The sequence below is a fragment of the Urocitellus parryii genome, chromosome 8, assembly GCF_045843805.1.
Source record: "Urocitellus parryii isolate mUroPar1 chromosome 8, mUroPar1.hap1, whole genome shotgun sequence".
Lineage (NCBI taxonomy): Eukaryota > Metazoa > Chordata > Mammalia > Rodentia > Sciuridae > Urocitellus > Urocitellus parryii.
In genome coordinates this window covers 118,383,002-118,395,211 of record NC_135538.1, presented here as the reverse complement: position 1 = coordinate 118,395,211, position 12,210 = coordinate 118,383,002, and the positions used below count along the sequence as shown (strand labels likewise).

The 12,210-nt window shown below is 43.2% G+C and overlaps 1 protein-coding gene across 1 annotated transcript; it reads left to right on the top strand.

The window, feature by feature from the left end:
* Positions 1–282: 282 nt before the first annotated feature.
* On the top strand, positions 283–11,957 carry LOC113175610 (butyrophilin subfamily 1 member A1-like). The gene is made up of 7 exons (XM_077801509.1): positions 283–646; positions 3,413–3,694; positions 3,801–4,034; positions 4,385–4,411; positions 6,030–6,056; positions 10,935–10,967; positions 11,320–11,957. Exons 1-7 carry the CDS (start codon positions 283–285, stop codon positions 11,955–11,957), a joined length of 1,605 nt encoding a protein of 534 aa, XP_077657635.1.
* Positions 11,958–12,210: the final 253 nt, after the last annotated feature.

Below are 12,210 nucleotides of genomic sequence, written 5' to 3'. Positions count from 1 at the left end.
ATCTTCCACCCCACTGCCATGAAATGTAGGGTGCATAAAAGCTTGAGAACCACTAAATTCGACATTTTTTCATGGGAGGGCTTGGGACTAGGAGCATAGGCCAATGAGGGAATGTCTTTGGCATCATTTCTGGGCCACATCATAATGGTCAGATGATCTCTTCCAAATCCATCACACCTCAGGGGTAATCTCATCTGGCCCCTGCTCCAGCTTTCCTGGCCTTCCCACCTGATGGTGAGTGTTCTCTGTTTTTGGTCTGTGTTTCTCTAGCTTTGTCTCCCCATGTCTGTGTCCACAGAGCAGTTCCAGGTTATTGGCCCTGAACACCCCATTGTGGCAGTGCTGGGTGAGGATGCCATACTGCCCTGCACCCTAGTCCCAGCCATGAATGCGGAGAACATGGAACTGGGGTGGTTCCGCACCACACTCTCACAGGCAGTGTTCATCTACTGGAACCAACAAGAACAGACTGAGGAGCAGATGGCTGAGTACAGAGGGCGGACCTCACTGGTGAGCAAGTTCCTCACCCAGGGGCAGGCTGCTGTGCACATCCACAAGGTCCAGGTTTCTGACAATGGAATGTACACCTGCTTCTTCAGAAAGGGAGGCTTCTCTAAAGAGGCTAATTTGGAACTGAAGGTGGCAGGTTAGTTACTTGATGTCTATTCTAGAGACCTTGGGAGCACTGGGTTTGATGGGAATATCAGGGATCATCTAATTTAGCCTCACATTTTATAGGTGAAATAGAGGAAAAAATGGCTCATTCATTTATTCATTGATTCAATACAAACACTGTTTATGGGGCATCTAAAATATGAGGGGACTTATTCTGTGCAGCAGAAATATATCAGTGTACCAGAGATCCCAACCCTGAAGAGGTCACCTTCTAGAGGAAAAGGAAAAAAATCATAATAAATAATTCAGTATAAGATGCTATAAGGTACTTAAGACAAAAGGCCAAGTAGACCTAAGAAAGGGGCTCAGGATATGGGCTGGGAAGTTAGGACAAGCTGCAGTGTTACATAGGGGTTTGGGCATTGACAGTCTGAGCAAGGTTTAAAGGAAGTAGGTATTTAGCCAGGTGGATATCTGGGGAGTCAGAGTTTAATGCAGAGGGAGCACCTTGTATGAAATCTTTGAAGTAGGAGTATGGTTGATTATTCTGGGTACAATGAGGCCATCATGGTTGGTAGGAGGATTGAGGGGGAGCATGGTAAGAAGTGGTAATACTGGAATAAAGAGATGGTCCTGTAATAACATCAGTCACAGGTGTCAGGATGAGGTCATTATGAGTGGACACCTGAGCTGGTACGAGAGCCCTGGAGGTTGATGGGCTGGAAGGTGAAAAGGCAGAGAGCATACAACATGCTGATTATAGCTACTTACATTTGACCAGATAGTTCTTGTGTTGAGTGAGTGGGCCCTGAGGGTCTCAGATGGTAGAGTTTGGGGTGAAGTGTTGGAGAGGAAGGCAGTTACCAGGTCAGTAAAGGCTTTGTTTCTGTGTTATGGAGTTTGGATGCAGAGTAGGGGGAATCCTAAACAGAGCCATGCTGGGAATGCTCATGTTGGCAGCTGTGAATGGATGGATGGAGGTGAGCAAGAAGGAGGCATGGAGTGCAGTTATGATGTGGAGGGAATGACTGCCTGACCTGAGGCATGGCAGTGGGGTGGGAGAGGAGGGGTCAGACAGGTTTAGAAACTAGAGTCAACTGAATAGATTTTTTATCACAAAACTTGGAAGGTGAGGAGAAGAGTTCAGAGGCTTCCAGAGTTTTATTTCAACCATTTGTTGTTTCATGGCAGGACATTAGATAATTATTTGTCAGTTCTACTGCTGTAATAATGCTGTGTATCAAACAGCCATAATCTCAGGTGTATCTGGCAATAAAAATATATTTAATTTAGGCACTGAGGGATTTCAACTAATTGGGTCTGAACTTGGCTAATAATCACCTTGGTTTACTCATACATCTTTGGTCATGTTTCAGGAACATAATTAAAAGCAAAATCTCCCTTGCTATGAGAAAATACTTTATTATTGAATAAGCATCAAACCAGAATATGATACATATTATGGTGATCTGTAAAGGGATTATACAACCAAAAAGGAGTTTCTTCTTTCTTTTTGTAGCCAAGCATATATAATCTCCTGTATACTTGTTTTCAAGATGAACAATAAGTAGTTCTCAATTAAGAGATCTCAAAGCACATAACTCATCGCAAATTTACCTGGTAGTTTGGGAGACCATCTGTGTCATCTAACAGGCTTTATCTGGAAGAAAAATAAACTTCTCCAGCTTTATGACAGGGAGTAGTTTTACAACTTGGAGAAAGATGCCCACATAAGTTAGGCTCCTATCTTTTCACAGAAAGGAACAAAGGGTTGCTATCTTCCCTGATGTTTAAATTTCAAAGAAATGGCTCCCATGTCCTTGAGAAAGACATTCCTGAGCCACAAAGCTGGCAAAAAACCTAAATAGTTTTCAAAATCATGTATAAACATTTCAAAAGATGAGAAAGTACCTATGTGTAATTGCAGTTTCTCAAAGCAAATGCTAGAAGCAAAAGGGGTGAATCTTCTTTTATTCAACAGAGAAAATTAAGCTTTTTACTTGTAATTTTTATTTGTTGTTAAGTCAGCTGAAAAGTTCACCAAGTGCACCTTGGTTGAGTGTGCTCATGTTTCAGGTGGTCATGTGGCTGACCTAGGGCAGCTGTAGCAGGTTGACCAGGCAATGTCACAGGAGTCCATTCTCCACTGGGTAGCCCAGGATTGTCCTCCTGTGGAAATGGCAGAGAGTAAAACCAAGGTACAAGTGCTTTTCAAACCTCTGCAGTAGTCACATTAGCTAATTTCTCATTGCCAAATTAAATTCGGTGACTGGGCCCAGAGGCAGAAGGTAAAGGCAGTAAAAAGTCTGTGGAAGTGGGAGAACTGGCTATAAAGAAGGGTGAGGAATTGGGGACATTTTAATAATCACAAAATAATCATTTTATCACAAGTGTTGCAAATTTATGAGTTCAGTTTGGAGTTTTGAGTTTGAAGTGTATGAAGTGTATGATAACTCATGGGAACATAGGTGTAGGGGAAGAGAATTCAGAAAACAAGGTGGTCACTGAATACAATTTTGGATGTGATATACACAGAGAGGCAGATGTTGTAGGAGAGTGTATGAAGTGAGAAGACTGGAGATTCAAGGAGGGAGCCCTGGGACCAAATTCACAGTTGGGGAGAAGAGCCCACTGCCCTGTGTGGGTCCCTGTGCTCCTTCCTTTTATTTTTTCTTCCCCTAGAACTACCAGATTTCAACATGAAAACCTGCCCCCTGAAGTTTTGTGATATCTAGGCAACTCTGGGGTCTCAGGGCCCAAGGTGGCCTCCTGGGGCTCCACTGCTTCCTTCCCACAGGGATGGGCTCTGACCCCCAAGTGCACATAGAAGGGCCAGAAGAGGATGGAGTGCGCGTGGTGTGCAAAGCCTCAAGATGGTTCCCAAAGCCCCAGGTGCAGTGGAGAGACCTCAGTGGAAACAAGTTCCCAGCACTTTCTGAGGCCCACACCCAAGACACTGAGGAGCTGTTCAGTGTGGAGGCCACTCTGGTGGTGAGAGACAGTTCTGTGGGGAATGTGACCTGCTCTGTCCTCAACCCTGTCCTGGGCCAGGAGAAGGCCATGGCTATTTACATCCCAGGTCAGTGCTGCTGCCCACTCCCAGCAGAGCTGTGGGGAGGGCTGGCCTCTCTGAGTGTGCTGGCTCTCCTGGGTGTGCCCCTGACCTCTGTCTGCCTGGGCCACAGAGCCCTTCTTCCCTCAGGCTTCTCCCTGGAAGCCAGCATTTGCTGTGATCCTGACCATGCTGGGGCTCCTACTCTTGGGGGCTAGCTATTTTATCAGAAAAGAACATTCCAGAAGGATGCAGGTGAGGCAGGAAAAGAAGCATCTGCGGCAGCTTAAGGAGGCGAAACAGCAGGCAAAGGAAGAGGTGCTGAAGGCCACTGGTAAGACCCCACAGGGCAAGTGCAGACCTGGTGGTGAGTGGGACAGCTGACAGGGGCCAGGGTCTGGGGTCCAGCTCTTTAGGGAGATCCAGGGTCCTGGGACCAGTGCAAGTGACTGAGGAGATCAGACAGGAGAGCTAGAGTCTAGTAGGGTTGGGTGGGTTTGTAGTCAGAAATTCTAGTAAACTGAAATTTTTTGCGGGGTTTTCCAGGCACATAGACTTTCCTTTTCTTGGGGATGGGGGTTCACGCTGTTTTTTATTTTCTTTCAGATGAACTCCAGGCAGATCTCAGTAAGTTCTGCTTTCCCTCCTGGATTTTGTTTGTTTTCTTGGTAGCAGACATTCCAGTTCCTAGCTTCCCTATTTCTTATTGTTTTTCAGTTCAGAGGAAAGCTGCTTATCTGTCTGGTAAGTGACTCTCTAGGTATCCCTTGTTTCCTTATTCTACCTATGTCCTGGTGTCTCTTCTCCTCGTCTCTATCTAGGCACAGACATGTGGGTCCCCATCCCTGGGAGGCTCATTTGGAAGCTGGTGGTATCTTGAACACTGCTCCCCGGGCTTTTTAAAATCTGGGATTTTTCTTACCCAGACCTTGGAAACTTGGATGTGATGGTGACCCCTTGTCTGTCATGTATTCTGCATCTTATTTCAATTTGGGTTGCCCACATTATATTGTGCAGGAAGCCATCTGTGAATTATTTGGGGATCTTCTTTAATTTTAGCAGCCAGGGAGGTTTCACGTTTACTTTTGGGAACTATCTGTGGCTCTCCCATGCAATAGATTCCCCAAGAAACATGACCTTTATCTCTGCCCTGCTTGGAAGATACTTCATAGTAGCTATGGAGGTGGGTGTAACCTGTTGAGAATTGGACAGCCCACCTATAACCTTTTTTGGTGTAGGACATTCTATGGAAGTCCTCTGATACAAAAAAAAAAAAAGCAAACATGTGCTCTATTTCACACTTTTAATATATAAGCTCGATCTGTATGATCAACTACCCTGTCTCACTCCTTATTTCTGAAAATATTTTCTGTGTCCTGTGGTTTGTTTTGTTTTTTAATTTTTCTTAGTTTTTATTTTACAGCCAGCATATGGGAACCACATTGCCATCATCTGCATGGGTCTTGTGAGAATATGGATTTTTAGTCTTCAAAGCATCTAGGTGTTGGGCTGCACCTAGAAGCTTAAAGGCAGATACTAAGCATTCATTAAATGACCTATATAAGTAAATGGTGTCATTAAGTTTATGAGTGTGGCCTTTTGTTCATCTCCCAACAAATCGCCACCCAGAGATTATGTTTTCTCCAGCTCCCAAATGTGCTAATTCAAGTGGGCTGCTCACCACAGGTGAGAATGTGATGGAGTGAACCAAGTACTTCCTAAAAAGTGGTTTTCTAGAACTATTTCACCTGTGAAAAGTTGGGTATTTTTACCCAAGAACTCACATCACATTCCTGTCTTTAAATCATTCTTCATTTTGTAATTTCCCAAATGTTTTTTTAAATTTTTATTTTTCACTTTGTGGTGTTGAGTTGTGAACCTAGTGCCTCGTGCATGCTAGGCAAGCCCTCTACCATGGGCTACATCCCCACTCCTCTCCCAAATATATCTTTGCCAGAAAAAGTCTGGATATAATAATGCCTCTGACAATTGTGGAGTGAATTATATTTTATTCTCTCAAATATTTTCCCACATAGTATAATTTTTATCCTCAGTGGCAAAACTGAATAAAGAGATAGAATATGGATTTTTATAAGTTGTGAGGCAGATGGTTTTCTGACAGAGAGGAAGCAGTGGGACAGTGGTAGAAGTTGGCCTGTAAAGCAGCCGTTTTGATCTGTGGTCCAGGGCATTTCCCACAACACCCTGCTGACCCTGCATACTGCAAGAGGCCATCTCCTTTCTGACTCTCTCCTCCTGTGGATAGTCTCATCTTTAGAATGGAGTAGAAGCCAGGGCAGGCACATTCATGCTGAGCAGGCTTGTTTTAGCTGTGGTCTCACCACCATGTGTTCCCTTTCAGCCTGGAGGAAGGCCCCCCTGTATGCAGGTAAGTGACTCTGATGTGTCCTTGGCCTTCCCTCCTCCAGGCTCCTCCTCTGTCCTTCTGTATCAGTGGCCTCCACCCAGGATGGGATAGGTTTTCCTGATGGCTCTTCTTTAATTTTTCCCACCTTCCCAGTAAACACTTTTAATTTCTCTTGGGGTTTTTTCATAGTCCTCATCCATTAATCTGTCCCCTGCCCAAACTAATCAAAGACAAGCACAACAGTAAAGCAAAATTCTCCTAAAAGGAGAGAAAAATGATTGTAATTTGCGTTGGAAGACCACAGGGACTTCTCCTTGGGATTGGGACACAGAACTTACCTCACATTTCTGTTTTTAAATCATTCTTCATTTTTTAAAAACATTTTTTTAAATTGTAGGTGGACACAATACATTTATTTTATGTTTACGTGGTGCTGAATATTGAACCCAGTGCCTCAGCATGCTAGGCAAGCACTCTACTTCTGAGCCATGACCCCAATCCTAAATCATTCTTCATTTTTGGTAATTTGCCAATTGTCTTTTTAAATTTTATTTTCTCATGTTGTGGTGCTGAGGAGTGAACCTGTTCTAGGCCCATTCTCCCCTGCAGGTTAGGCTTAGCTGTATCCCCTGAAAACATACTGTTCCACAGTATTTGTTGTTGGTGCACTGACACTGGAGAGTTCAGTTGTGAGGAGAGCCTGCATGGAGCAGGGTTGGAACTGTGGATAGGAATTGCTGGTCTCCATGAAATTTCAGAAATCATATTTGACAGCTTAGGAATTTTATCTTCCTAATGTGAGGCTTGGTTCTCTATTCCTTTAACCTAGATTCCTACTGTTTGGGTCCAGAATTGGTTTTCTTGCGTTTTCCTGTCCTCTGGATATAGGTCTTCTCTCAGCCACCTCCTACTCTGACTCGCTGTCCTAGCTGAGTTTCTTCTAAGCATCTAAATTGCTGAGAAATGAATTTCTGGTGTTCTGAATTTGGGGTCCAGGATGTTTAGAGGGTCTGTGAACCACTTGAATTTATATGCAACATTCTGTGTTTGTGTTTATTTTACAGGAAGAAAATGAAAGTTATAATGTTCACAACCATTTTCTCTGATTTTAAGAGAATTTTGCTTTGTGTGTTGGGCTTGGTCCTTTGTTTGTTTGTTTTTTTAAATGTGTGAAGATCATAAAAGGAGGAACCTGGAGAGTTTAAAATTGTTTACCTGAGAAAGTATGTAGAACAAATCAGAGAAAAAGGAATGAGGTGGGAGGAGAGAGGATGTGAGAAGGAAAGTAGAGTGCCCAAGATTCACATAGACATCTTGAGTGTGCTGAAGCAATGAGAGCTGGAAAATCACATTCAAAGTGGTTTGAGTTGAGTTTGAAGAGGATTTGTGGGTTCTTTGTGTGTATGAAATGTGACCAACTCCTTGATACATCTTTGAGATTTTTTCAATGAATACTTTGTGTGTGTGTGTGTGTGTGTGTGTGTGTGTGTGTGTGTGTGTGTGTGTGAATTCCATTAAGCCATTTCTAAGTAATCATCTCATTGAGTTTGTCTGTGATAATGAGATCACCTGAACCTTTCAGTAGCAGTTAGGACAAACATATGCTAAGGCAGTTTCCAATGCAATGAAAGATTATCCAGAGGACTCTTTAACTCTGGGGGTGAGTTTAGGACCTGTGCCATCTCAGTTTGTATAATATGCCGTTTTCTTGCTCTGGTTGTTTCTTTTTCACATTAGAGATATAGACTGTGAGACACAGAGAAGGGTGAGCCATGGCATAAAGGAGGCTTTGGATTCAGATGTTTGAGGAACACTCTTTGAGAATCTTAATGATTTTCCTGGGGACATTTTTATTTAAAAATAAGGATCAAATAGTCTTTTTTTAACCATCTCCCTGTTCTCTGCTGAATTAATGTCTATATGTTTTCTTTTTTCTTTTTTTTTTAGAGAGTGTGAGAGAGGAGAGAGAGAGATAGAGAGAATTTTTTTTTAATATTTATTTTTTTTAGTTCTCGGCGGACACAACATCTTTTGTTGGTATGTGGTGCTGAGGATCGAACCCGGGCCGCACGCATGCCAGGCGAGCGTGCTACCGCTTGAGCCACATCCCCAGCCCCATGTCTATATGTTTTCATGTATAACTTGCAAACTCTTTTATTTTGTAAGGCTAAACACAATTAATATACTAGAATCAACACTTTCATATTGAGAAGTTCATAGTATGAGGTGGACAAATGTCTGATCTCATCTTGTTCATGAAAGTAAAACAATGAGTTATAAATTAAAAATTTTCTGTGAGAACTATGTGAAAAGTGCATTAATATGCATATCATGGTATTTGACATACTGGAGAGTCTCAAAATGTTTTTTTTTCTTTCATTCCTTCCCCTTTTCTCCCCCATCTGCTTCCTTCTCCTCCTTTTTTTGCTTCTTTGATAATCTCAATCAGTTATTATATATAAAATTATAATTGGATTCCAAATAATGTCTTGGTGTAAAATGAGCAAAATTTACTTTTCTCCAAGGGTCATCTGGGTCTGCTCAGCCATTTTATATGATCTAGTTTCTATTAAGATGGAGATACCAATGTATTTGATTGAACCTGTATTAGTGGAAATGGGGGACACAAATTTAAACACAATTCTTTAAGAAATAAAAACTGTTGTTTAGTTATTATTTTAGTCATTCTAATCTTGTTTCTGAGGCTCTACCCTGTTGGATGTGAAAGCTTTTCAATTGAAGATGTTTTGAAGTGCATGATGTATGTAGACTTTGCTTTGGTCAATAACCTTCCTGCTGAGGGCCATTACCAAGTAGGTATGACGCATCGTAATCCTTGCCAGTGTACCCCATGTTAAATGGACTTGCCTTGGAAATTTGCTGCGACCTTGCTTGTGTGTTTGAGAAAGGTGACCCTGCTCAATCACCAGGGTGGATCCAGGATTAGGGTGTATTCCTGCAGGAAGTATCTCCATCCTTGGGTTTAGGGCGTGACAATAGGAGTTTTAGGGAAGTTGAGGTTGAAGATTATTGCTGCTGGGATTAGGGTGTTCCCGCTGCTTGTTCCCCTTGAGTTCTCGTGAGATTCAAATGGGATTTGGAAAAAGCCTCGTGGAGTAGGTGAATTGTGAGGATATTGGAATTGCCCCTGAACGTGTGTGGAGGCTGGTGTGAGATCGGGAATAAAGAATTGCTGTTTGGACCTACAAAGCTGTGTGGTGGCTCGTGATTCTGTGCCAAGCCGAGACATGGGCATTTGGCATTTGGCACCTTCCTATTCTCTCTCAAAAGGGAGTATGGAGGTTGGAGGAGTCTTATGTGACCTTGGGACAGTGGAGGAAGAGGGGCCATGTATTTTCTTTTAGTTGTTTCAGGCCCTCACCATCAGGAGGCTAATCTGAACTGGTTCATAAGACCCTTGGGTTGGTGTCTCCTGAGAAAAGGCAGGTCTCATCTCATTTCTTAGTACCCTTTCCCCTGACCCTGATGTTATGTTCAAGGTCTGTGTCACTTATTCCTGGTTGTCATTGGGCTTTTTCCTCTGAACTTCAGACTTTGTCTGGTTCACTGGCTCACTGGGCACCTGTCTCTTCACCATCTAGCAGAGCATGTGATATTTTCTGGGTCTTCAGCATCCTGTGTGCAGGAGACAGGAAGGTTCATGCTTTCTGCAAGCACATTTCTCTGCCAGTGCTTGTTCCACGTTGGGTGTGACACCTATGTGGGCATAATTAGTTTTTTATTTTTGCCAAGTTACTACAAAGTTATTGGTTTAAACCCACACAAGCACATTATCTTACATGTTTGTAGGTCAGAAGTCTAAGAAGGTGTGGACAAGACTGTGTTCCTTTCTGGAGGCTGTTGTCTTGTGCAGTTTCTAGAGGCCATCTGTATTCCTTTGTTTGGGGGGCCTGTTCTTCCATCTTCAAAGCCAGCGACACAGCATGTTTTTGACCTTATTTCTGTGTTTCTATTTGCTTCTCTGACACAGCCAAGAAAGGTCTGTTTACAAGGGTTCATGTGATTAGTTTGGGTTGACCCAGAGAATCCAGAATAATCTCCCTTGATCAAGAACCTGAATCTTAAATCACATTTGTAAAGTTGCCTAGTCATGTATTTAACATATTCACGCACTCTGTAGTTTAGGACTATGGATTATATCGTAGCTGGAAGTTTTAAAACTCTTCAGGCAATTCTTGTGGGAGGCAAATGACTAGGTCCAATATTTTGGGGTTCCCAGTAAGGATTTTTGCCTCCTATTGGTCTGTGAGAAGTGGAAGAAAAGTCACTAGCATTGACCTCTCAATGGATATATTTGTTTCCTGCTTTGAACTTCTTTCTCTCCCATCCTAAAACCCTCTCTATTGCCACTTAACCTGGCAAAATTTCTCTGAGTTCCCTGCACTCATGATTTATAGTCATCTTCCAAATTCAGCTAAGCTAGATGTAATTCTTTACTCATGGCATAGAGTTAACCTTACAAGTTCAGCACAGTCAGTTCTTTATAAGTAAATGGAGGTCTTGGAAATTTTGATAACCTTAATTATATCTCAAGATAACCTAGTTTTCATAATGGTTGTGTGTCTGTGTCTTGAGAAAGTATTATTTGGTAGCTAAATCTGAACAGTGACTTTTCAGATTGATATCCAGCATTTTGATCCTGGTGTGTTAAAGTTTTTGGCTTAGTCTTCAGGGAAGGCTGCAGCAGGATGCGTGAGTGGTGTGTGTGTGTGTGTGTGTGTGTGTGTGTGTGTGTAAGAAATAAATTCACCAGCTGAATGTTTTCACACAATTTTTTCCCTTCTTTGCCCACATTGCTGTGTTTCATAAGTCTGTGTGCTGACCCTGATGTGTACAGACTCTGCAAATCCCTGACATGAGATCTGTGTTCTCTCGTAGATTGGCGGAAGGAACAGTTCCAAGCCTGTGAGTGACTGTGTGCTTCTAGATGTTCCTCCTGTTGCCCTCATGGCTTCTGGCTTCTCCTTAAATTCTCTGTGGTGATTCAGATGCTGGCATCACCAATGGTGTTGCTGTGTCAGAAGTGATGGTCACAAACTGGTACTGGTTCTCAAGGGTCCTATCACACGCTACCCTCCAAATCAGCCTTCTGCCTCCTTCTCCTCATTGAGGACGTGGGCTTGAGTTATAAGACTCCTATCTCAGGGGGCTCATCCCCTCCTCAGCTCAGGCAGCTATGTGGCTCTGAGGTGGTGGGTGGGTGTGGCTTGTTTTGGGGCAGGGGAGGACCTTGCATGATTGATAACTCTCTCAACAGGGGCTGTCACTCTGGATCCAGACTCTGCTCATGGCAGACTTTCTGTCTCTCATGAAAAGACACGTCTGACCTGGAAGGACCCCTGTGTGTACCGTGATGAAAAATGCAGTGTGTTGGGTCTTGAGGGCATCACATCAGGAAGATGGTACTGGGAAGTGGAGATAGAGAATGAATTCTTAAGCAAGTGGACTCTGGGAGTCTGTAGGAAAGATATAGAAAAAAGATATTGGTACCTGGAATTACCAGATAGGGGGTTTTGGGTCATGGGGCAGTTTTATGGTAAATATTTTGCCTGTACTGATCCTGAAACTTTGTTATCTCCTAGGCAGGATCCCTGCAGGGTGGGGGTTTTCCTGGACTACAGTGAAGGGGATGTCTCCTTCTATAACATGATTGATGGGTCCCACATTTTCTCTTTCCCTCCAGCTTCCTTCTCTGGAGCTCTCTTTCCATACTTTATGTTTATGTGTGGAGATGTGTCCATGACCATGTGCTCCAGGGCAAGTGGGTCTGAGGGGCTCCCTGTACCCCTTAACAGTTCATTTCTTTTGGAGGAGATCCTAAGCACCCCAAGGGAGGGGTTCAGCTCAGGCTGTGGTGTTGATGGTGCTCCCCCAGAGGCTGAGTCTCCATTACTTCCTTGACACTTTCAGGTTTTGTTCCCACATGGTCCCTTGTTTTTCTTGATCCCCCACTGTGACCCTTCCTTTGGCTACAGACTTCCTGTGGCAAATCTCCTGAGATGATACTTAGAAGGCTCTGTGGGCTTGTCCTCTTGCTCTTGTTCAGGCTTCAGATGTATGGTTACAAGAGTTCTGTTCATGTCTTATATTCAGATAGCAGAAGATGAAGTTGACTGTTTTGAAACTGGTTTAGGGAATGTGGAATTTAGCTATG